The sequence below is a fragment of the Arachis duranensis genome, chromosome 3, assembly GCF_000817695.3.
Source record: "Arachis duranensis cultivar V14167 chromosome 3, aradu.V14167.gnm2.J7QH, whole genome shotgun sequence".
In the NCBI taxonomy this organism is placed as follows: Eukaryota; Viridiplantae; Streptophyta; class Magnoliopsida; order Fabales; family Fabaceae; genus Arachis; species Arachis duranensis.
In genome coordinates this window covers 24886199-24913982 of record NC_029774.3, presented here as the reverse complement: position 1 = coordinate 24913982, position 27784 = coordinate 24886199, and the positions used below count along the sequence as shown (strand labels likewise).

Sequence of the window (27784 nt, the reverse complement as noted above, 5' to 3'; positions counted from 1 at the left end):
TAATAATTTTAACAATTATGCTACGTGTATACCAAAATTAGTCACCAATATAAAATATATGTTAGAATATAAATACACATTAAAAATAAATTAAATCACACATGTATTTATACATAAATATATTATTGGTTGATTTTGGTATAAAAATAACATTTTTGTAATTTTAATGTGTTTTTAGTTAAATACAAACAAAGAATATTGAGTTCAATTATTATACTTTTTTTTTTGTATGTGTTATTTTAAATAGTAAAGAATCGTTTTTGTCTCTAATGTTTGGAGTAAGTTCTATTTGTGTGTTTGACGTTTAAATCGTCTTATTTGTATCCCTAATGTTTGTAAAAATGATTCAATATTATCTTGTCGTCAATTATACATCATAAAATATTCCATTTTTTGTTTCTAATAATGCTTTGATTATCCAATTTCCAATGTCATGTCTCCATAATTAAATAATGCAAGATTAGTTAACATGTGTTACAAGATTATCAATTAAAATAGTTTACATATGCAAATCATAAGGGTTTAGCTAACATGTATCCTAAAAACATGTGATAAGTTTATTATTAGTGAAAAATTTTAAATATTTTTATTTAATGAATACAAAATAAAATATATTAAAAATTTAAATTTTTTATATTTTTAATAAAAAAATTTATAATTTGTAAATTTAACATGCTGGACACAAAATAGATAACTCAAATCATAAAATCAAAGTTTTTGATGTATTTATTCTATATTTATTAAAAGAAAATTTTGAAACTTCTACTAATAATAATAATTTTTAACAATTATGCTACGTGTATACCAAAATCAGTCACCAATATAAAATATATGTTAGAATATAAATACACATTAAAAATAAATTAAATCGCACATGTATTTATACATAAATACATTATTGGTTGATTTTGGTATAAAAATAACATTTTTGTAATTTCAATGTATTTTTAGTTAAATACAAACAAACAATATTGAGTTCAATTATTATATATTTTTTTTAGATGTGTTATTTTAAATAGTAAAGAATCGTTTTTGTCTCTAATATTTGGAGTAAGTTCTATTTGTGTCTCTGACGTTTAAATCGTCTTATTTGTATCCCTAACGTTTGTAAAAGTGATTCAATGTTATTTTGCCGTCAATTACACATCATGAGCTTTAGTTGGAGTCTGAAAATCTCTTCTTGAAGTTAGAAAATAAATGTTTGGAATAGAATTGATGATTCACTACGAATAATAGCTCATCAAAAGTTGAAACTAATTCTTACAATATTTATATAATTTACCTTTTTAGGGACATAATTGAACTTGAACACAAATAATTGGTACAATATTAAAATCGAACACATTCAAGTGAGACCAAATTGAGAATGAATATATCTAAGTGAGAATAATTGAAAAATATAATGTTAGTATAATTGATGGTAAGATAACATTAAATCACTTCTATAAACGTTAGAAATATAAATAGGACTTAATCTAAATGTTAGAGACAAAAACAATACTTTATTCTTTTTTCGTTGAATGAGTCATTTACGCTTTCTAGCACAATTCATGAAATGAGATAGTCTAATGGAATTCACATCCCAACAATCAATAGAATTGTGTAATTTTAAAATTTAAATACTTTGATTACTGATACAGGATACTGAGACACAAAATCGTGCTTGACAGATGAGATAATAGATAGAGACATTATGTCAAGAAACATTGAATTAGTGTATTTTGTATCTATTCTAACAGAAAGAACACAAAGATACTAACAAATAACTTTTTTTAATTATTCTTGTTAATTTTTTTTAATTATATTTTTTTCTCAAATTTTTTTATGAAAAAAATTAGAATAAATTAGATTTTCATAATTTATTTTATTTTATCACCAAACAGAATATAAGAACACTAAATTTTGTGTCTCTGTCCTTTATGTCTTGTTCTCAGTGTCTTGTCTTATCCTGTTCTTAAAAACAAATGTAGCCTTAGAGTTGGACAGCAATGGAAGTGGAACAAGGGTACTGATCATCTTGTTGAGAGAAATATCGAAGAGATGGATTACAGTTAGACTTATCCTAAAAACTAACTTAAGAGGTAAGAATTGTCTCACATTTATAAGAGAAAATTTTATTCTCCTCCCATAAGAGATATTAAAATGACACTCCTCTCTCCTCTATTTGTAGAATATACATTTTTCTTTCTTATAAAAAAAATATATCCTTTAACAAAAATTTTATTTTTTGTGATAAAATTTTATTTACCAAAATACCCTTTAACAAATTCTCTTTCTATTGATTAAATTATATTTTTTTAAAATATTTTTTAAAAAAATTTTTAATGATTAAATTTTTTCCTAAGATACTCTTCAATAATTTTTTTAAGAATAAAGTATCGTTTTTGTCCCCAACGTTTGGGGTAAATCCTATTTGTATCCCTAACGTTTAAATCGTCTTATTTGTATCCCTAACGTTTGTAAAAGTGATTCAATGTTATCCTGCCGTCAATTACACATCATGAATGCTTTAGTTTGAATTTTAAAAATCTCTTCTTGAAGTTAGAATACAAATGTCTGGGATAAAATCGATGATCCACTCCGAAAAATAGCTCATCAAAAGTTGAAACTAATTCCTACAACATTTACATAATTCACTTTTCTAAGGATATAATTGAATCTAAACACAAATAGTGGGTATAATATTAAAATCGAACACATCCAAGTGAGACCTAATTGAGAATGAATGCATCCAAGTGAGAATAATTGAAAAATATAATCTGATTTGTTAGTATAATTGATAGTAGGATAACATTGAATCACTTTTATAAACGTTAGGGATACAAAAAGGACGATTTAAACGTTAGGGACACAAATAAGACTTACCCCAAACGTTGGGGACAAAAACAATACTTTTGTAAAGATGCGAAGGAATGAGATGTTAATATTTTAAATTTTGGATTTATCCATCTCGACTTATTTTTAAATTTTGATAAAGTTATTAATATTTTTTAATAGTTCTATGAAACAAATTATTTATTAATATTAATTGTTATACATATTAACAATGATAAGATTTTTTAATTTAATATTAAAATAATATAGATTGATATCAAAAAATTAATAATAAAATTAAAAAATAATTGTTAACAAAAATTTTGACAAAATCACAATTTAATAATTAAAAATTTATTGAAAAGTATCTCAAAAAAAAATTTAATCATTAAAATTTTCTTAAAAAAAATTTTCGTAAAAATATAATTTAAGCAGTAAAAAATAATTTATTAAAAGATATTTTGGTAAACAAAATTTAATCACAGAAAAAAATAAAATTTTATTAAAGAGAATTTTTTAAAAAAATAATTTATTTTTTCTTGAAAATTGGATAAAATTAGTGTTAACTAACACAAAAATTTAAGACAGATTAAAGAGGGAGATTTTTAAGAGTTATAAAAAGAAATAGTGTACATTTTATTTATAAAAAAGATGAGAATATCATTTTAACATCTCTCAAAAAAAGAAGGTGAAATTTTATCCATTTATAAAGATTATTAGACTTTTAATTTTGACAATATGATACTTCCTAGATTTTCTACCAACTAACATCTTTAAATTTTAAATACCGACTACCAACTAACAACTAATAGCTTCTTTACCATATAACAATAAATTCTTTGCTAGGCATAATGTGCCATAAGTTGATGAATCAGTTCAAAAAATTCTCAAATAATAAATAATAAAAGAGTAGATCAAACTTAAAATAAACGGTTCTATTAAGATGTAAAAATATTTATTTCTGACATTTTACATCTTTTTTTCCTATATTTATATATAATCATAATTACAAAGAAAGAACATGCTTCAATACATATTGCACATAATATAACTAATTAAGCAATTAGATAAGAAGCATCATTGCAATTCACATAACCTTATTTAGCACTAGCAGCTATGTCTTTCTTCATCCTTAAATATCCTTTCTCACCTAGTTTTTCACTAGCCAATTCTCGGTATAAATACAAATCTGAGTATAATAAATTTGATCTTTAGATTTGTATTTTTAAAATAATAAAAAATTAAACACAAATCTAATCCTCAAATTTTTTGTATAAACACAAATCTGACCCTCAAATTTTTTTTATCTGTCCTCCACAATTTCGTGATACACCTTCATCTCCATAAACCTTTTTCAGTGTTTATGCTTACAATATTGTCGTTTATGCAACTGATTAACATGAAAATTTTGTAAGCGTACACTAGAATGTCTGAGAATCTGAAGGGCATCCTTCAAAATAATAACATGCACACGCTCATTATATAATTGAAATAGTATGTTTTATGTTGAGTATATCTTATTATTGAAGACTAGTTAAATGATATAAGCTCAAAGTACAGCATAGACATCAGTCACAGTACGCAAGTTAGTAATTTAAAATATGCAATTTACCCCAGGTCTCCGAGGAGCGGGTAAAACAAAAATGGAAATGAAGGATTTGATGGGTACTTTTTTTTTTTTGTTCACTTGATGGGTACTTATTTGAATGAGTTTTACGAGGATGTCTATGTTCATGAAGTTTTTTGTTTTAGGCGAGTGAAAATTGTGATATGGATGGGAGACTGGTTTCCAATTGTGTCAGTAGTAGTTAGTGTTTGTGCTAAGTTGAAGTATGGCACATCAGTTGTGTGGGTAATTAAGCAATGTAATTTGTAAATGTTATGATATACTCATATATATATATATATCAATGTCCATGGTTTTAATAATCCATGATTTTTAACCATTCAAATTTCAATCTTGGATGGCTTTTGTTTTTCAAAATTGGCGGATTGATTTTACACATGTTCACTTTGGCCTCCCTAATGTTTTGCTGCATGTTATCTTTAATATCCCCTGTGTGCGCGTGTATCACGAAAAGATGAGGCAGAGAATGTGATTTCCACTTTTTCAGTGCCATGTGATTCAAGAATCGGAGGCACCGATTTTTCTTTCGGTTATACAGTAGTGTCCAAAACTAATACTTACGGATTTACATTGTTTGATTTTTCTAAAAAAATTACAAATTCCGATTTATGTTCTTGAAAATTAACAAACTTTAATATTGAAATTGGATCCTTCGATATTTGTTTTCAAAAATAAAAAAAATAAAAAATTGAAATCGGACTCTCTAATTTATAGATTATTTTTCTTCCTCAAACAAATTGGACGGTCTAATTTGATTAATATCAATTTTAAAAAAATAACTTCATATTAAAGTGTGACTGAGATATGCACATATTTATTTCGTTTATACTATAAACGAGATGTACGCTAAGTTAAAACATTGTCACTGTAAACGAGATATAATACGACAAAATTCAATCAGCTATAAAAGGATCTACAAACCATTGGTATTCTCCACAAACATCTCAGTCCTTCTTCTCATCCATTTCTTCAAAAATTTAGTAGAAATATCTAGTGTTAGTAGTTTTTTTAAGTGTGAGAAACATATTCTGTTGTGCACTTAGAGAGCAGATTCTTTGTCTAAGTTAAAGAGTCTAGTATTGATGCACCTCGGTAGTAATGAGAGAAAAGAGATAGAAAGAATTGGATATAGAATGTTAGCAACGAGGGAAAACAATGTATTTTAGTTTTGTCTGTTCTAACTCGATGACGATGAGCATGTGCGCCTCATATTTGATATCCACAGAAGAATCATGGCTGAACAAGTGATGGAACTTTCTGCGAATGTTTGTGATGTTGGTGGTGGTGGTTTTGGCAGCACGAATTTCTTCCAGAATGACTCACTTCTTGCACCACCATTCTTGCACTATGCTAGACCAGCGGTAGACATGGACGTGGACGGTGAGAAGTTCAATGAAGAGTATATTGCTGATAGCAACGAAAGCGGTTCTTCTGAAGATGATAACGAGGATGAGTTCGTACCAGAGACTCCAATTGGTGGATCAGTTCGATACCTTTTGCCTACTCCGCAGCCAGTTCCAGAGTTATAAGCTGTACCCAGCCACTCTAATACATTGGATTTGAACGTGATGCACGAGGTAACTCCATTTTTCAATATGGGTGCGGATGATTACAACATAGAAGGTAATTTGGAGTTTAGAGTTGGTTACAGATCTAGAAGCAGAGAGGCAGTCATGCAAGGCGTGGAGAATTACAACATTCAAAAAAGTGTTGAGTACCGAGTTGTGGAGTTGGATCAGTTAAAGTACCATATACGTTGCAAGCAATTCACTGATGATTGTCTTTGGAGTCTCGGTATCGCCCTCTAACAAAATCTCAGATATTAGCAAGCCTTACTTTGTATTTGAATGCATTAGCTTATTTTGGTTAGAATTTTGACTGATGATGTTTGAATTCGTTAGGGAGGTATGTTAGAATTTCGACATGTTCACATATGCAACAATCAAATTGTCTCACTCCATGCAATAAAAAGTTTAATTACATAAATAGAAAGGACAAAAACCGTAAATGAAAATAGTTACCTCACTGCTAGGGAAAACCTCAGAATCTATCTCTAAAGTGGACACCACTAAAGAAACCTATGGTATATCCACGAGACCAAGAGCGGAGTGCATCCAGCTATATCTGTCGTATCTCGATGCACTGCATGGCATAAATAGTGGTACATTCATACAAGCACTGCGGATCCCCAAGACAGACTGTGGCACCTAGCGATGTCATCCAAAAGTGGCAACTATCTTATATGCACCTGATTGTTTGACTTGTCTGTCACCAGGTAATCCCTGATCAGCAACAAGATGTAACACCTTGTGTACTGACGGAGGGTGGCTACATCTGCATTCGCTGGCATATGCCGGACTCGGTTTTGAAGCCATGTCATCTTGATACTAAACGACTTCTTCCACTGGACACCCTACTGTTGAGCATGAGGAGGACTGGCACCTAGGAGCTCCTCTACGTACTCCCATGTCGTCCGCTGGTACCAAATTTGGAAGTCCCGCAAGCACTCATCCACTGGCTCTCCATGTGTGCGTAACCTAGGTGGTACGCAACGTCCTGCAGGGTGATGGTGCACTCACCCCATGGCAGGTGGAAAGTATGGGTCTCTGGATGTCATCACTCCACGAATGCAGTGATCAGGGAGTTGTCAAACACGAAGTCCCTAAGATGCATTGTGTCGCCAAACCCAGCCTCCCTCAGGTAAGGGACAATGGTGTCCGGTGGTGCAAGAGTGTGTCTCACCCGCCTAAATAGTAGTAGGCGAAGCTTCTGTTAAAAAATGAAACCTTTTAATAGCAAATCTATTTCAATTATAAAATCTTGGATTTCAAACTAAATTCTTTAGCATATTTAAAATTAAAATTAAAAATATAAAATTCGACTAAAAAAAGTAAGATAGCTTAATAAACAATTAATGAATAAATTAAATTAAATTAATTAGTAAATTAACATTTACTAAAAATACATTCGACATCTAACAAATGTTAATAACTTGCCAAATAACCTATTTTATATTAGCAAAATATAATCTATTCTACCCATGTATAATAACACCAAATCTATACAAGTTCCCTAACTATAATCACATATGCTTATTTATTTAAAAGATAAAAACAACAATACTGACCTGGAAGTCGATTGCTCCCACGATGTGCCAAGTAGCATTTAGGTGGTTAATGCCATCGTCCCATGCATCTGCGCGTGCCATAACGTTGAAGTATCTCAAGAATATCAACAAAACATGGGACAAAGAGAGAAATGAAGGTTGATGGGTATAGATAGTGACACTAGAGGCACCGTGAACGAGTTACTTATATAGTCTCATCTAAGTCTTATCTCGTTTACAATGTAAATAAAATAAGTATGTGCTTATCTCATTTACAGCCACGCATGAGATCATGTGTATAAACATGATATGTGTACTTGCTGACATGTCTTATCTCGTTTACAATGTAAATTATAAACGAGATATGCACATACGTGTAAACGAAATAAGACATGCTGCACAAATCGGTCAAAATGTTCCAAATAACCTATATCCATAAATAAAACATTTATTTTATTTATTTTAAAAAATCCCATGTTTAATCCATATAAAAAAAATAAATGTTATTTACATACTAAAATCAGTCATTATGTATTTATGAATAAATACATGTGTAGTTTAATTTATTTTTAATATATATTTTGTATCCTAATTCTTATTCTACCTTGGTGGCGAATTTTGGTGTGACCTTGTTATGGTTGAAAAAGAGAAAGCCATGTTTTGCAACCATGAATCAACTTGTTCATTTCACAACCACTTTGGTTAGCAGAATATTATCTAATGCATGCAGTAACTATCATTGTGACCGTCTACTGTAGAACTCAATCTGGTCCCTCAAAACACAAAATTGAACCTATTAATGGTTAAACACAAATATTCTGTCAAAAGTTGAATCGTGCTAGTCATTAGCTACCTCAGTGGCGATTATTACACACAAATATTCTGTCAAAAGTTGATTCATGATTGTAAAACTCCAAACCCAAATTAAACATGTTTAAAACACAGTGACCAAATTGATTATTGAATAAAAGCTTAATCGTATCTTATCTAAAAAAATTCTAATACAAACGAGATGAAATCTATTAGATTTCAAAATTAATTTAATTCTCATTTTTTCGTAAAATTCAAACAAACTAATTAATTTAGAAATAAAATTAATTTTCCAAATTTCCGAAGTTTGAAACTAATCCCCCTGCTGTGATTTGGTAGATTTAAAGGAGCGCTAGGTGTCACCAAAATTATATATATATAAACTAAGTTGTGTTTTTTCAAAAAAGCATATTTATTTGCCTGTTTCATACTTGTATGAACCTATAATTTTAACACAATCTTTCATTTCATTCAACTCGTTGATCAATGCTAGTCTGCTAATGTTCCTGTTAGCATGAGATAACTAAACATTCCATTTTACCAAGGGTTTGGCAAAATACCCTATCTTAGGTTCATTTCCCTTCAGATTTTGATAAAGATCAAAACTTTTATCCGGTAATCTATATCATTTATAACATACATGATTTAGGAGATACAATAAAATAAAATAAATTGGATTTCTATCTCCTACATATGCAAACAAAAGAATTAAAAGAAACTGGAGTCCCCTAGCAATAAATCAAGCATGTTTTCAGGAGTTAGAAGAGTTGTTCCACCAACAAGCAATTCTATGTCAGGTCTTCCGCTTTCAGCCAATGCCTCTTGAGCTTCACGAACCTTTGTGACAGAAAAGTAATTGATAGTATTATATTACTAATCCATGCCAACAAGGAGAAAGTTTTAAATAAAATGTTAAATACAGCAAACCAATGAAAATGTGGAAAATAAAAGGATTTGGATCCTCTTATGTTCAAAATGGCCATAACAAGATTATGTTTACATCCTGACCATTGATTGTTTATCGATGGTGGAGATGTGAACAGAACATTATTATGTTCATTTCAAAGATGAGAGAATCCAAATTCACATAAAAAAACCAGTCAGTTCAGAATATGGTATTTCATTTTACTACCATATTAAAAAGTGACCATCTTTTTTATTCACTACAAAAAGACAATAATAATAAACAGATCAGACCAGGGCAGTCTAGAAATTCACCTCGACTCCATTAATGCCCCCAATAACAAACACCAAAATGACATTTTGATCAGCAAGACTTGGTTTTGCCTGAAGCATTGTATTTAGCAGAACAATAAAGGTGGAAAGAATGAAAAATTAGATATAGAATATTTGAAGAACTGAACTACTAAAGCAAGAGTCATGCAAAAAGGGTAAGAAACACTAATCACCTGACCAAGGCCAAATCTGCCAAACCCGCTTTTGAACAGACGACCTACAGTGGAAGAATGATATTCTAACCCTGGCACGTCATACTTGCCTAGCACCCTTGTTAGTAGCTTATAAAGTAATCCTTTCCCCATATAGGAATCCTCACTGAAATTGCCTTCCATGGTCAATGATCCATCCCTAAGTGGTATATTCTTTCTTTTCAGATTGGATAACTTATGAAGAAATTTGAACAAGTTATCCACCCTGTCGCGCAACTCCAACTTAAGTTGCACGTCACCATACGCTTGTTCATTTTTGCTGTCATCCTCAACATCTTCATCCCCCCATTCCCCCCACTGCTCATCATCAAAATCATCGATGTCTAGTTTTTCAGTATCTTTCTCCGATTTTGACTTGCATACATTTTTCTCAAGCTCTTCCCTTATCCCATCTAGAAACTTGAGATTTGCAACTGATGGATTTTCAAGAAGGGCATCTACAACAGCATCTTTTAACAAGCGTTCCTCCTGCCAAGAAAATGGGCCTTCAGAACTAGATGATGGAAAATTTTCACCGGCCAATATATATCCAACAATCATCAACAGAATAGCATCTTGCAAAGAAAGTAACCCTTTTGACATCTCACTTTTCCCTTTATTTACTTGAGATCCCAACAGAGCACTCTTATTGATGAGATCACCAATTTGAGCAGCAAGACTTTGACTGGTTTCCCCTGAACTCACACTCAGAATCTTCTCTGCACTGCTAAATGCATCCCACTTGGTACAATTTGTTTCTTCAAGTGCAAACAATGTGGCTGAAGCAATTTGGATAATTGCTTTATTCTTCAGCAAAGATGATTGGCTCCCAGTCAATGCTTTGATCATAGCTTGTAGCTCAGGTTTTGTAACAAAACCAGCACGGGATTTCACATTTACAGTAATGTTTTCCCTGCGCAGAGTTTCTTGTAGCCATTTCTTTACTAGTAAGCCCCCATCTTTTGTTCTTCTATCCAGTATAGCTTCCAAGAATGGGGTTCCACGGAAAGTTTCAGAGGAAACAAAAGATCCAATGAGTATTTCTGCACTAGAGTGACTCTCTTTTTCATGAATTTTCTGACCAAGATTAATCAAACCTGTAACCTGAGAATCAGAATCACCAGAGTTCCAACCACATAGAAAAGCTTCAACACTTTCTAAAAGCCGAAAGTTGTTTATTTGCCAATCTTCATCATTAAGGATCTTTGTAAGTGGTATCTGAGCATCTAAAGGAGCACGTTGCAGGTACGAAGAACCAAGTTTGAGCTGGAGCCCTGAACCTTTACCTTGGGTATTGGAAATTCGATTCCTTCGGGGCAAAGAAGAGAACATACGGTCAAATAGTGAGTCACCATGACAGCAAGGAGTAAGGAGATCAAGTGTGCGATCAATGAGTAACAGTCCTGCTGACCGTTTACGGCGGCCTACATCGTAAAGACTTGACATGTCAGTCAAAATTTTTCCAACAGTTTTTGACATATCCCCAAGGGAGAAAATTTCCATTTTCAAGTCCATCTACATCATAAACAAAAGAAACAGCCAATGTAACATATTAGAGGAGGAATTTAATAATAATAATAATAATAATAATAATAATAAACAAAACAAAACCAAACCAGAGGTAGTCATCGAGGAGAGAGTTACCAACATTCTTAATAATACAAAAGCAATGGCAACAGCAGTCTTCTCTCATTTAATAGGGTTAATTACAATGATCAAACAACATTGTATTATTAAAAACCAAATGTTTGAAATGGCCATCAAGAGCAAGGTATATTACATATTTACATAGGCAACATACATAGTAATTAAAATTTATTTTAATATTTTTTATTATTTTATTTTATTTACATACTTTTTAAATGGATCTATAGGTACCCCAGTAAGATGGTAGGATGCTGGCATGCAACAGATCTATCACTCATGATGTACAAGATTGTAATAGGGACAGAACTCAGGGTGAAGCATATAATATAAGAATCCAGTGAATAGAAAAAGAAATGCAGAAATCAAGTCACCAGAGGTAGGCAAACATTTCAGCAAAAGTGTGAGCCACTATTTACCTTGGCCGCCAAATGGTAGAGAAAGTGTGCTGTGAGAGTTGCACCTGGAGGCACATCATCTGTATCAGAAAGCATACCAGTACTTAAGGGAGGAAATCCAGGACCAATGGAATCCTCATGCTCAGATGATAAGTGTGCTTCAGCCACCAATCCTTCTGAAGGTAGAACAAATACTCTTGGTGATAAGGGACATAAAATCATTGGAAAATGATGAACAGAAACATCCAATTTAAACACTGCATCTTCAGTGGAGTCCAATGGAGTCTGTTCCAAAAAATCTCTTCCACTTGAACTAGCTTCAAGATGAGGAACATCCTCTCCACTGGGAGAAAGTTTTGAACGTCCTCCGTCTTCAAATTTAATCTTTGCCTGGACTTTACTACCAAACTGCCTAGGTTTTGCCCCAGATTTCTTATTTAGTTCGTCATAATCTTGAACCAATAAGGATTCATATTCACGATAGGCATCTGGTCCCAGAGGTGAATCCGGAAACACCGAATGAGCTGCCTGCATTTTAACTATTATTAAAACATCTTTACCAAGCGAAAGAGAAAAAAGGTCCTGGAACAAAATAAATGTAATATTGCTATCCAAAAGGTCCTGGAACAAAATAAATGTAACATTGCAATCCAAGTGTCATATTTAGGCACAAGATTAAGAATAAGATAATTTCACCGTGATGCTGATAATTTGAAGGACTTAGGGCCAAGTTAAAAATACTACCAAAAACTTCTTCCTATTTTGTAACAAAAGTTTAGTCACTTGGAATATCAGGATTAAAGCAACATATTAAATAAATCACCAAGCTCCATTCTAAGTTGCACAAAACCTCTTTCTGACAAAATAGTATGATTCATCCAGAAAAATCATTACAAGATTACGTAGGAAGGCTTCTAAATAGAATGCAGTAAACTATCATGTTATAAAGAACAAAGAAAGGGGGAGAAATATTCACACCCAGTGAGGAAGCTTTTTCCCAATATATAGGTAAGAGTAAGTCCAATAATGAATTTATAAACATGGAAAGTACAAAGATAACAGTCAAGAGCAGTAATTATGAATAAGCACCTCTGAGATAGATGTAAATATAACGCAGTGACGAACAACTTGATGTGCACTCAGGCAACGTAAAATATACCGATGTGCATCACTTAATAGGCGTGATGTAATAACCACAAATTTCCCCGCAGGATTAGAATGTGAGTTCCAATCAGCCACCTATACAACGAACCATAAATTAAAGTTGATTATAATTGATGAGGAGTTGCTACAATTATACAAGGTACAAATATTTTTTGCACCGCATTAATCTGAGCTAGTGGATGAAATTGAGAAACGTATATTAATACACATCATGATCAAGGCAACAAGACACCAGAATTCATATAGCACCAAGACTTGGAATTGGTATCTCTGCTTGAAGGGATAAGGCTATATATATCCCTCTCCAAACCTGACCACAACTGGAAGCCTTGCGCACTAGGCTGCCATTTTTAAAGGATGGAAAGGTTTAGGGATCAAATCCTATGACATCATTATATAAAATGTTAAAATATTCAATTCTCTATATTGAAATGTTCAACAATTCAAACAAGATTTAAATGAATTTCCAGATCCCAAAAGGACACCGTCCATTTTCTGCAGGAGTTACATTTTTGACAAATGACAATACAGCATTATGTAGTCCAACCTGGTGAGTATTTGTTACCTTTTGTTACATAAGGCCAAAAGGAAGTAGGGGTTTTAATTTATTTGATAATTTCAATTCCCAATATCAAAAACTAAACAAAATTCTGAACCTAACATACACTGACCATTACTAGTAAGTCAGTTACAAATGTTAGTGACTTGCTTGTTTTTTATTGAAACCATATATCTTCCCTCAATTAATTGTTACTAAAAGTCTGTAACAAGTTTAGGTATGGAAATAACGAACTATAAGATTTGCCATCAGCCAGTAAATCTTCAATTTTATTTTTTTTTTAATAGATATATACTCTTTTTTTATTTTAAAAAAAAAAAACAAGACTAGGTCCAGGTTTGATCCTCACTAAACACACTCCTTGGAGATTGAAGAGCCTTAATTCTAACTAGGCTCCGAATTAGATTAATTGGTCACCGCGGGTGTTGCCAACCAAAAAAAGGACTACATTTTCTGCCCTTTCAATGATTAATCAAATGTGAAGCAGCCTACTGTAAGTCCACAGAGTAAAGACAATGTTGATAAAATATGAAACTACTACATACCGCATCAAGTACTGACATACTTTCCAAACTGCAAATAGCTTGTGCTCCAAGATCAAGAAGTATAGGATATGCCCCTATAAACTGGAAACTCTCTGTAGAACCAGCATCTAAATAAACAATAGCATCTTCCACATGCTCTGATATCTGAAAATAAACACGTATTGCAAGACAAAGCCAAAGTCATGGGTGCAGCCCAAGATGCATAAATACAATTATATTGGTGCACACTAGGTCCATGTACCGATCATTTTATTTCATGCTAACAAAAAGGAAAATGAAAATTAGTTATATGATAACTCCATCACAAAGATAGGTCTAGAAGGTTTTACAGGAGGTTCAAAATAAGTTTTAGAAAACAAAAGGGTATCATCTGTATGCAGTCATCAAGTTACAACATATGCCAACAAGACCAAGCTAATTACAACAAAACATACCTTATCACTTTAAACCAAACAAAAATGCATGTGTGTTAATTGTGAGTTCCTAAAAATGGTATTCAACTTAAATATTTGTGAATAAAGGTGGTTAAAAGGCAACAATTGATGAAATTGGTTGAAAAACACAAAAGCAAGGGCTCTATCAACAACATGAAATGGATATAACGATAAGAATTCATTGAATCTGTTCAAAAATCTAGATTCCGTAATAAAAATAGCAGCCTGCTTGAGACTTTCAGTCCATAGCAATTTTCTCCTCTTTTATTTAGTTTTGCTATTGACGACCACATCGTCTGTGACCAAAATGTTCCAGTAAGAAACAATATTGAATAACAACAAAAATTATCATGAAAAGTGATTTCAAGGCTAATGCAATTTCAGCAGCTTGATACAAGAAATATAGATTTCAATGAAATATAACCTAAAAATTAAATATAAAATGAGTTTTGCAACAACGTTTTGCCTTATTGGATTATAGATTATTCCATTAACACTCAAAGGTAAAGTGTCTCAGCTCTGATCGTAGCTCTGCATAAAAAAATAAGTTCTTAGGACACTAAGACCGTTCAAAATCACATCAAAATTGAAAAAAAATAATAAAATAAAATCCTTCTAAAAGCAAAAAGTTTTTAAGTTCTTGAAATTCAGAAGTGGACTAATTAAAAATCAAATTCACAAAATGACCAAGCAATAACAGGAAAATATAAAGATTAATTAACCTGTTTGAGGGAATCGGTGCAAGAAATGATAACATCAACCAAAGCCATTGTCTTCTCTTTTTCCCGATTCAGTAGAATACGCGTGTCATTTCCTTCAGATGGAGAACACAAGGCCCGAACATTCAAAGCGTTATGAATTTTGTTAAGATTAGTATTCCATAAGCACCAAACTATTGGTTAGCATTTCGAAGAGGAAACGGATCAGTACGTTGAGACTTTAGAGAGCGACTGAAATTGCAAATGAGAAATTGAGATCTTAATCTTAATCTCAAATTGCAAAGGGACAGGCACGTAACTAGGTCGAACATACCAGGAGCTGTTCTTGAGATTCGCAACCCAAAGAAGTATTCCCTCGCAGTGACTCTGAAAAAGAAATCCACCAAACAGCAAGTCTTCGTTCCTAAAGGAGTATATCGATGTGCTCAAGAACTGAGAACCAAGGTTCTGAAAACCGGACCAGTCATCGAACCACTCTAGTCACTGGTTCACTAATTTATTGGTCCAACCGGAAAAACCGTTCCATAATAAAATAACAAATAAATTATAAATAAACATCCTAAAAGATCTTTCAAATTTAAAACCCTACATAAAATATCACCAACTAAATGTAATTAATCATAAAAAATATGCAAAGACTTGCTGCAAATTTGTTGACAATTAACATAATTAGACTTCCATTAAAAATAGCTGGATTGAATTGCAGTGCACAAGTTAAAGATAAAGAATATTGCCTTAATGTAGTGAGTCAAAAAGTAAAACAAAACAAGCCCTTTTAATTCTTTTACACTTGTAGGCTTCAATATAACCAAAACAGGCCCTGCTTTTGTCTGAATTGTACAAGATATGCCCATAAAGCTGTTATGACTTATGATAAGGAAGCAAATTGATGAGGGGAAAAGATCAGCAATATAAAGACTTACATAGATCATATTCTGGTTGTATCTATATTGTAAGTTGTATAAGACTGAAGGTTCGTTTAAATAACTAAGTTGCATGAGGTCATCCACTCCATCAAGAATATCAGGATTTGCTGATATTAAGCTTTCATCGTGCATTAAAACCTATAATTAACAAGGTTAAATATTGAAGTTAGTTAATCAGACCAAAAAAGAGCATTTCCCAGTTGTCTCACTGAGTCAACTAGATGGAACAAACATCACTGTGTACTGTCGTAATTCTAGATCATATCTTACTTTCCCATCAGGCTGTGAAACAACAGACTCAGTTCCAGAAGATGTTATTATCTTCACCAGCTCCCAATTCCCATTTGAAAGTTGAAGCCAACACTGAACCTTCTGAAATAACAAACTTCAGAAGTAAGGGAAAGAAATAGAAAATTCTAAACTATCCATGTGTTACTAATAATGAGAACAAAAAAACTCAATCTCTTGAACTCAATAGTTACATCAGTTATCCAACTAAATAATTGCATCACAGTTATCATAACTGATTTCAAAGCCTAGAAGCAAAGTGAAATTAAAACCATGAAGCATATAATAAATCAAAAGATCACCAATTGCAAATTTTTTATAAGAACAGAAGTTAGAACAATGAAAAATGAAGAAAGATTAACAGTTTTCAACCCAATTTTAACAAAGCTCATCACAATGATTAACAACAACAAAAAGCACTGAAGGAACAGTGAATCAGTAACATAGGCAGTGCAAATTCAAGAAACTTTAATAAAATTTAACTACAGAAACAGACAGTAAAGCAGTAATAGAGTTATCAATTTAAAATTTATCATCAAATACAATCAGTGAGCAAAGCCAATCAACCAAACACTGACTGAGCATTCTGTTCTGATTCTGTGACTGGGAAGCAACAAATTCAGCAACAAATTCAAGTTACAGCAACAAATTTAACAAATCCTAGTTCAGTCACGATTTGCAGCAACATTTAGATCAGCAACAAGGCAAATTTATTGATTAGCAATTCAGCAACATGCAAAAATACAGGGAGAAGGGAAATCTGAAAAAGAGAGAACAGGGAAGCGATGGTGCAGGGACTCACCAACGGTCGACGGCGAGTCGGCGACCACCCACGGAAGGCGACGAAGCAAGAGACAACCCCACGAGTTGCTTCTGCCGCCGGCGACGAGACAGACGAACCACGAGATGCTAGCAGTGTGACTGAGACGAGACTCGAGTGAGACTGAGAGGCAACCAACACGCACAGCTCGAGCACTCACTGGCGAAGGGAGGCGCGAGCAGCCGAGCACAGAGGAGAGAGGCGAGACGCGAGCAAACGACGCGGAGGATCCAGCGAGAGGACCGATAGCACGAAGACGGAAGTTCTTGAGTGCGACGGACGGTGGCAGCAGTCTCTCACTCCGACAGACGGCGACAACGATTGGTGGTGGCTAGGGTTTGCTTTCTTTGGTGGAGGTGGAGGTGGAGGTGGAGGTGGAGGAAGAGAGAAAGGGGAGGGGAGGGGATAACGCGTGCAATCCTCTATTTTTCCCTCTTTCAAGGAAGGAAACCACGTCGTTTTCTATAAACCGGCCGGGTTCAACGGTTCGTCTCCAATTCTTAAAATAGTGATTTTTATTAATAAACCGAACCGCTAAAATTATCGGTTTGCGGTGAGACTTATTTGACCGACTGGTCTGATCTGGTTTTTAGAATCATGCTGAGAATACACAGAAAAAAACCACGTCGTTTTCTATAAACCAGACGGGTTCAACAGTTCGTCTCCAATTCTTAAAATAGTGGTTTTATTAATAAACCAAACCGCTAAAACTATCGGTTTGCGGTGAGACTGATTTGACTGGCTGGTCTGATCTGGTTTTCAAAATCATACTGAGAACACACGGATGCTGAAAAATAAGAAAAATGGAGTTCAATTCAATAACGTAAACCAGAAATATCAATATCTCCAAGGATCGAAATCAAATTTTGAAAATTTAAAGTTTTAATTACATTGGCTTTTTGGCAATTTCCAAAATTTAATTCGATTTTTATTAATAGTTTTCTTTTATAAAAAGTTACAATAATAATAGATATTGACTTTTATAATATTTTTTTAATTTATCCTATCTTCTAAAAAAAAATAACCCGTACATTTTAAAATTATTTGTAAACCTCAAAGAATTTAGGAATAAAAAATTAAAAAAAATAACAAATAAAGGTAAAAAATAAAAAAAGGTAAATCACATATTTAAATAAATTAGGTTTTAAAATGGTTCAAATGCAACAATTAAAGATTGGATACATTTCAATTTCGATTAAAGTATCAAAATTGATCATAAAAGATTATGACACTGATAAATCTAACTATAGAATAATTAAAACTGCCTTATAACCATAAAAGATAGGCTTAGTAGACAAAACTACGAAAATCCTAAAAACTATCAACAATTTGCGTTTGTTTTCTGATAATAGAACAAGATAAGATACTGAGAACAAGACATAAATAACATAGACATGAAATTTTGTGTTCTTGTATTCTGTTTGGTGATAAACTAGAATAAATTATAAAAATCTAATTAATTCTCATTTTTTCATTCAAAACAAATTTGAGACAAAAAATATAATAATAAAAAATATAATTATGAAAAATTAATAAGAATAATAAAAGAAAAAATAAAAAATAAGTTGTGTCTTTTGTTAGTGTCTTTGTATCCTTCCTGTTAGGATTGAACACAAAATACACTAATTCAGTGTCTGAACATATTGTTTCTATCCATGTTTCCTAGCTCTGTCTAACATAATTTTATGTCTCTGTGTCCACATTTCAATGTCCTGTTTCTATGACCAAATGCAGGCTAAATTACTCCTCTAACTTAACCTAATTACTCCTAAACTCTAAGAGTATTCATTCTCATTCCTATTTCAAATTTTCTTCCCACTCTCTTCATTTGAGTTTTTTCTTACTCTTTTCAACCACATAATAACATTCTTTCATGGTTGTTTCTTCTTACTTTACTAACCTTAATATTCTAAATAATTTTTTAACTATCTTTATATATGTCACTCACCTACTAGTACTATTACTACTCACATTTTTTATTGTTTTGAATAACAAATTTGACTATATAATGATGATACAATAACAAATTTGATAATTGTTTTGAATCTTAAAATTTTTAGATAACTACTGTAATGTCATATTATTCTTCAAGAGTAATTCAAGAATAAGAGAGAAAGGGAGCGTGTTTACTCTTTTAAACTGTAATGCTCTTTTCAAAATTATACCAAAAAAAGAAAGGAAAAAATACTTTTTTATAGATATAAATCAAGTTTTTAATAGAATCATACTGAGAACACATGCTGAAAAATGGAGTTTAATTCAATAACGTAAATCGGAAATATCAATATCTCCAAGGATCGAAATCAAATTTTGAAAATTTAAAGGTTTAATTACACATGCTTTTTGGCAATTTTCAAAATTAATTAGATTTTTATTAATAGTTTTTTTCAAAAAAATTACAATAATATTAGATATTCACTTTTATAATATTTTTGTAATTTATCCTATCTTCTAAACAAAATAACCCGTAAATTTTAAAATTGTTTGTGAACCTCACAGAATTTAGGAATAAAATATAAAAAAAATTTAAAAAAAGGTAAAAAAAAATAAAAAAGGGTAAATCACATATTTAAATAAATTAGGTTTTAAAATAATCCAAATGTAACTATTAAAAATTGGTTACATTTCAGTTTTTAATAAAATATTAAAATTGATCATAAAAAATTATGACGCTCATAAATTTAACTATAAAATAATTAAAACTAATTTGTAACTATAAAGGATAGGCTCAGTGGACAAAACTACTAAAATCTTAAAAATTATCAACGATCTCTAAATTACTCCTCTAACTTAACCTAATTACTCCTAAACTCTAACCATATCCAATCTCATTTCTATTTCAAATTTTCTTCCTTTCTTACACCAGTTTTCCATTTTGGCATTTTCATTCCGAATTCTCAGTCTCTTCCTTTGAATTTCTTCTTACTCTTTTTAATCACACAATAACATTCTTCCATTGTTGTTTCTTCTTACTTTACTAACCTTAATATTCTAAATAATTTTTTTAACTATCTTTATATATCTCATTCACCTACTAGTACTATTACTACTTACATTTTTTATTATTTTAAATAACAAATTTGACTATACAATGATGATACAATAACAAATTTGATAGTTGTTCTGAATCTTGAAATTTTTAGATAACTACTGTATGTAATGTCATATTGTTCTTCAAGAGTAATTCAAAAATAAGGGAGAAGAGAGCGTGTTTACTCTTTTAAATTGTAATGCTCTTTTTAAAATTATACCAAAAAAAAAAAGAAAAAATATTTTTATGGATTTATGTAATCAAGTTTTTAATAGAAAACACAATTCTATTAAAATGTGAATTAAATAAAATAAAAGGGAGAAACATTTATAACAAAATCACAGAAAACTGAAAAAGATAAAAATTCGTGTTTAATACTATTAATATCAATACTATTTTTCCTTATATTTTACTTATTTCTATGTTATTTCTTCACAATTCTATTTTTTCATATTGTTGGTTTGTGGACCTTTATTTTATTAGAATACTATTTTTTTTTGAGCTTGGAAGAATAGTATTGGTATTAAGCAAAATATAAATTTAGAAGGATTAGAAAAATATATAATTTGTTTTATCTTTTTATTAATAGTAAATCAAGAGCACAAAAAAGTTATAAATGATTTGAATTTATCACTTCAGAGACAAATGATAAATGATTCGGTTACAAATAAAATTATTGTGCAAAATTTTGAGATGGATGATAAAATGAAAGAAAGGATATTCTTTAATGAGATAATAAAAGAGGTAGTTAATATGTGAATTTTTAGGGCTTGGAAGAGCAAGAATTTCAAGCAATCTTTAATGGAACGATTTTTCATATAGGTGGATGAAGTATATCGAATAAATAATATTAAAAATATTGTCATGGTTGATTTTTTTAATATAAGTGCTCATAAGATAGAATGTTTTCATTTTTCTAATCTTTGGATAGTATTTGATTTCTATAACCATTATACAAAATCTGCTGGTTTTGGTGCTAGAAAGAGTAAGACTTGAAAAAACAGCAAAAAAAATATGTATTTGTGTGCTCTCATGAGGAATTTAAACAAAAGAAATATTATAATATAAAAAATGGAAAAAGGAAGCCAAAATCTAAGACCGTTGTGGTTACCTAGCTAAGTTTGTAGTTCGTTTTATGGTTTATATTAGAAGATGGTATGTGGCTTTATTTGTTGAGTCGCACAATCATAATTGCTTTGATCCTAGGTTAATTGGTTGATTTCATAAAACATTTTAGCGATATCTTATCTACTTGTGATATAAGGAGGTTGAAATTGACTATATTTTCATATTTGGTTTTCTGGTACCTAAAATAGCATTAGAATCTCTGAAAAGATTTGCATCAAATATCTATACAAGAGAGATATTTTTTATTTTGGCAAATGCTTGTTAGGGCTCTAAGAATGAAAGTTGTGCAAGATGTGGCATTTGAGTCCTTTGTTCTTTACACAATATCAAAATATAGAAGTCTATGGGAGGTTTATTGACAACGAAATGACAAAATTCAGTTGTTCATGCTTAAGGACGGAATCTTTTAAAATTTTGTGAGCATATAGTTTATGTACTGGTATTTTTTAATATTTTTGAGCTGCCAAAATCTCTTGTGTTAACAAGGTAGTTGAAAAATAATAAGACAAGTACTTTTGATTTAAGTGGTATTACTTGGGACTCTATAATATTGAGTTAATATAGATACTTGGTGGATTGGTATTGATAATTGTCCTATATAGGCAGGAGAGATTTCACTTTATTCAGAACATTGTATGAACCTAATCAAAGATTTTAAGATTGAGGATGAACAAGAAAAGCAAATTGGTACTGAAATTGATAGTTTAGATGGCATTTTTTTTTTCAAAATTCTCAAAATTGTTGTATGGAAAGGCACAATAAAATATCTTATCCATTGACGAAGGATAGTCACCAAATCAATGCCAATTGTGAAACTTCTCATGGCATTATGAGAACTTTTTGAGGAAGACTTGTGTAGCATCCTGATTTTTTCGTAACTAAATGACATTTTAGTTTTCAATGATTAATTTTATTTTGTCCTTTCTGAACCTTGTAAATAAAATAAATGATAATATAATTTTATTATTATATTATTTATTTATTTAATTTATTTTATATGGCATAGTTATAATAAGGTTTATATAATAATATTATTTTTTTATTATCCTTATCGAGCTCAATATCCGTCGATATAAATAAATATCGGTATTCTTTGATGTATTTAGAGTTGCTAATGCTCTATTATATACCTTTTATCATTAAGTTACTAATGTCATTTATATTAGTAACTTATATATATATTTAACCATATATATATATATATATTATTACTTGTATTTAATATACCCAATTTTTACAATTATCTGTTTAAAACATTTATAACTTGAATCGCTGACTCATCAGCTTAAGGAAGTGACATCCAACCCCCCTTGTAACACCTAACCCCCTTATTCATTAATCATCATCATCAACATCTCACTTTCTCTCATTAACCAAAGCCATAAGGAAAAAAAAAAAGAAAAACAAACCGTGGGTGAGAGAGAGAAACCGTGAAATCTTCAAGCTTCCAACCTCGATTTCTTGAAATCCAAAATTCCAATAAAAAAATCTAAACTGATTAAAGTGTTCCTATCTTCCTCTTTTTCACGTTGATGTCACTTTTGTTTGGTAGAAGTCGACGGAGAAATCGATGTTCCCCTTGCATGTCTCGGCCGAATTGAAGAGTTGGAGGGAGTAGCCGATTTTCGACGTTTTCGTCTTCAATTTCTCATTCAGGAGCTTTCTCTAGAGTTTCAGTTATTGTGATTTCGTATGAAGGTAGAGTTTAGTAATTTTCACCGATTAAATGTTAATGTGATATGTGATAAGTGAATGTTAGTTTAATTGATTATTGTTTGAGTTAGAATTGAGCTATATTGAATTTTGTTGATATATTGTTGTTATATTGAGATTATGGTTTGGGCTTGATGGATACAGACCAGAACCGAAGAGTTTTAAGTGAATTTGGGGCTAGTTTATGCAAAATTATTGAAAAAATTGATGAGAATTGATGGCCAAGAGATTAACAAAAAAATGGTGAAAATCGGTAACCGTAAAACTTAAAACGGATTAAAAATCATATATATTTTCAAATAAATTTTAATAAAGAATTTTTGGATTTTAAGAGTTGAGGGTTTGTAGAGGGAGGCCTAGTAGATGGCGGAGCACTTGGGGGAGGTCTCTTAACATTCCTCCTTTTAACAGGCTATTTGGTTGTTGCAGGGTTCAGTAGGAGATTTGGTTGAATTTTCCGGAGTTGATACAAGAAGCAATAGATTACGTATTTTGCAGAATATTACATAGTTAATGACAAATGAAATGTGCATCAAATAAAATGGCGCTTACAATTGTGGCCTATGGTGTTGCTGAACCACTTCCCTCACCAGTGCCTGCTGCTTCAGCATCCGCAACTTCTAAGGTTTTCTCCCAGTACATTTCGGCCAAAAGATTAGGATCTTCATCCCCCGCAGCTACATGCTCTTGAGGTGCACCATTTCCTCCAGCCATTGCTTCTTTCCTCTTCTTATAACTCTTCTTGTTGTGACCAGGCTACAAACAAAATATGTAATTGTAATAACATGATTTTCATTGTAGTGTATTGCAAAAAATATAGTTCATTATAGACAAAATTAGCTTGCTAAGCTAAATTTCACATTGATTTAAAGTACTTCAAGACAATATTTGCAAACAATAGTTTTGTATCTTCTCTCCATTCTATGGGGGTCAGGGACCTCAGCAGGGCCATCATTCCTCTTATCTCTCTTGAGAGAATGTCTCCCAATAGATTTCCTATAGCAAGGTAGCAGAATAGGCACAGTGTCTAGCTTCTCCCAAAACTCTTGGCTTAGAACTGGAGGCCTTAAATACTGAAAGGTTGCATTGTTTGCATCCATGGTTAGCTAGCTATGGGCAAACTATTCAGGTCTTCTGTTCTTATAAGCCAGGGCAGCACATACATGCCTACAAGTAGAGGTGGCAAGCGGGGAAGCCCGCCCCGCCTAGTGAGGCGGTCCTAGAATCCCACCCTGCCCCGCCTAACTGCGGGCTGGCGGGCTAAACCCGCTAAAACTCCTCTTTTTTTTTTTACTAATAACTACTAAATAATATATTTAATTTCACAATCATATTAATAAATTTATAATTTCTAAAGACATAAAAAATTATATTTTTTATATTCATAAACATTAAAATCTTTGTAATTATAAATATCTAATAAACATAATTATAAACCAAGTTTTCATCCAAAACATAAGTATAAATATTCTCTCCAAAGCAAAATAAACATAATTTAAAACATAATTATAAATATTGTCTTCAAAGTAATATAAACATAATCCAAACCACTCAATTTTTATCTTCATACTCTTGTAAGTTAGGTTGAGGAAAGTTAGGTTTTGACAAAAAATTGTAAAAATACACCCTCACTAAAAAAATACTAAGCCTGGCGGAAAAGCCCGCCCCGCTCCGCCAAAGTCCGCGGTTTAAACGGTGCGGGTTAGGCGAACTTTTGCTATTTGGTGGTCCCAATTTTCCAACCCGGCTCACCTTTTTTGGCGGGTTACGCGGGCCGGCTCGGCGGGTTTAGGCACGTTTGCCACCCCTAGTCCAAACCGACAATCGATCCTCTCAATCAAAGTTTAAATAAAAGGTTGTCACAATCTAAAACAAATATAAACCGGAAGTTTGAAGTCCCGGGTCGTCTTCTCAAGGAACTAGTGACCACAAGTACACAAGTTTGATTGTGAAATCGAGGGTTCAATAATGAAGCAAACAATTAAAGGAATTAAAGAACAAACAAAATTGCAATTAATGAACTAATAAATGAATTAAAGAACTATTAATATAACAAGAACAAGTAAAGCTCAAAATGATTGGATTGTGGTTCAAAACATAAATAGAACCTTGGCTTGGGTTGAGTTAGGAAATTCCTTCCTTATCATAATCACAACTATGGTAATTATAATGAATTAATCTCACTTAGTCAACCCTTAACATCGAAGAGTAAGTCAAGTGAGCATAATTGTTCTTAATTCACAAATCCTAGCTAACTTACTAATTATCTTAGTAAAAAAATAGCGTTAGTGGAAACAAGAACAACTAACAATCCAAGAATTATCAATAAATGTCGGACATTCTGACTCTAGTATCTTATATACTCATTTTTCCAAGACAAGGAGTGGTAATCTACTCCATATTCAAAATTGACATTTTCACAAATACTTGGTGAGCATAATCACAAAATATAGCCATATTGCAAAAATACTTGAAACTATGAACATCAATGAACAAAGTTAACAATGGCAACTCAAACAAATATGTAGTAACCAATAAACATCAAATTCATCAACAAGAGCTCAAAATTGCAAAAGTATATATGTATTGATAAAGTGAATTAAAATATAAGAAAGTTTAGAATAAGTAGTGTAATTAAAGAGAAAATTAAGAAATACTTACAATGGAAACAAGCTAGAATCTAAGATAAAAAAAATAGAAAATATAAACTTGTAGTATAAACCCTAATTAAACCCTAAGAAAGTTGAGATAAAACCTAAGAAAACTAAACTAAAAACTTCCTAAAACTATCTAAAAATGCCTAAGTGTGTTGTGTCCCTTCTCCCCTTGCTAGCGCTTCCATATATGCATCAAACCAAGCAGAAATGGGACTCCAAGCCTCCAAAATCGCGAGCCACGTGACTTTTTAATGAAGTCACGCGTTGGGATTTTTGCGTACGCACAGGTGTGTGCGTACACACACTTGCTGATTTTTATTTCGTGCGTACGCACGGGAGGTTGTGCGTACGCACACTCTGGAAAGCTCTTCTCCTTTGTTTCTTCATATTTTCTCCCAATTGCATGCTTCTCTTCCATTTTTATTAAGTCATTCCTACCTATTACACCTGAAATCACTCATCAAAAACATCAAGACATCGAATGGAATGAAGGTGGAATAAAATTGATTAAATTAAGCACAAAATAGCATGTTTTCACAATTAGACATAATTTAGAGAGAAAACACAAATGTATGCTATTTAAATGAATAAGTGTGAATTAATGTAATGAAATCCGTCCAATGCAAGTAAAAAATTATCATCAAATATGGACTCATCAATTCTCCCACACTTAAACAATAGCATGTCCTCATGCTAAAAACAATCAAAGGAGGAGGGTAAAAGGGCAAGCAACTTATTTAATGCATTGTCTACATGCATGCAACTATGCTAAATATTACCTACTTATATCTATACTAAGATTTCTACTGAATTTGACAAAAACAAACAATAGAATTCCAATCAATCCAAAGTAAATCATTAGGGCTAAGGCAAGGAATTAATGCAATATGATCAATATCCAAAGATTTGATTCAAAGTTTTCAAAAATTAATTTGGCACTTGCAAGAAAACACAAGATAAGAATAGGAATCATAGAATTGAGCAATCGAACCCCTCACCGAATATGTATACGCTCTAATCGCTTAATGTTTAGGGCTTAATCACTCAATTCTCTTTTAGTCATGTTTTCTAGGATTTGCTAGTTATCTAACAATCAACAAATATTTGATGCATAAATGCAAATATCATGAGGTCTTTGGAAGGTTGTAATGGAGTTAGGGTAAGGGTAGGATTAATATGGTTAAATGGATTAGTAGATTGGATCTTTGATTAACTCAAGTATCCCACCTAATTCTATATCACCCTATTTACTCAAACAACCTAACTTTCCATTCATCTCTTTTTTCACACTCACTCATGCATCTTCTTTCTAATTCCCACATATATGCATTTTTTTTATCATGCAAAAGTATATACACCAAATTTTTTTTCTTTTATCATGAAAAAGAGATGCATATGTTTTAAGTAATGAATGCATGAGTGTTTATCTATTTTTCAAAAAATTTTCAACGAATACCCAAAGTAAATTTACTACCAATGTTTCTCCACAAATTTCCCCCTTACACTTGAGTAACACACACTCCTCAACCCAAACTAATCAAAGATACAATTCATGGACATTAATAATTTTTCGCTTAGGGAGAATGATGTGCTTAAAATTAGAACAAAAGGGGATTAAAAGGCTTAAAAGTGGGTTACAAAGGTAGATATAAGGGTATGATCATATGGGTTAATGAGTTTTTATTTCAAAAAATGATCACAACCATACTAAATGCATTCAAAATATCAAATATAGGACATAAAGACTCAAGCAAATCTAAGATCACAATCATAAAAGGAGTATAGCACACAAAAACAAAATTTGCGGTTGAAAATATGCAACCACACAATTAAAGCTCAAATCTTACTTGGTGTCTTATTCTTCCTCTTTTCTATGCTCCACAAAATACTTCAATCAAGTTGAAAAACAAATTTTCAAATCTAATCAATAGAACGCCCTAAAAGAGATTTCTTAAAAATTCTTTTGTTGTTTTT

General features: G+C 31.7%; 1 protein-coding gene across 4 annotated transcripts; it reads right to left on the bottom strand.

Moving 5' to 3' along the window:
- Positions 1-8801: 8801 nt before the first annotated feature.
- Positions 8802-17689, bottom strand: LOC107478020 (sec1 family domain-containing protein MIP3). Of its 4 annotated transcripts, none has more exons than XM_016098119.3 (11): positions 17264-17689; positions 16444-16545; positions 16171-16311; positions 15561-15738; positions 15251-15478; positions 14095-14238; positions 12916-13065; positions 11848-12354; positions 9767-11299; positions 9576-9644; positions 8802-9194 (listed from the first exon to the last, which is right to left on the bottom strand). In XM_016098119.3, the coding sequence occupies exons 5-11, from the start codon at positions 15296-15298 to the stop codon at positions 9066-9068; spliced, it is 2580 nt and encodes an 859-aa protein (XP_015953605.1). In that variant the 5' UTR covers positions 15299-15478; positions 15561-15738; positions 16171-16311; positions 16444-16545; positions 17264-17689; the 3' UTR covers positions 8802-9065. The 4 variants fall into 4 exon arrangements, with proteins under 4 accessions (XP_015953605.1, XP_015953608.1, XP_015953607.1 ...); XM_016098122.3 differs by having other exon boundaries at positions 15251-15342; XM_016098121.3 differs by having other exon boundaries at positions 15561-15650.
- Between the last annotated feature and the right edge of the window lie 10095 nt (positions 17690-27784).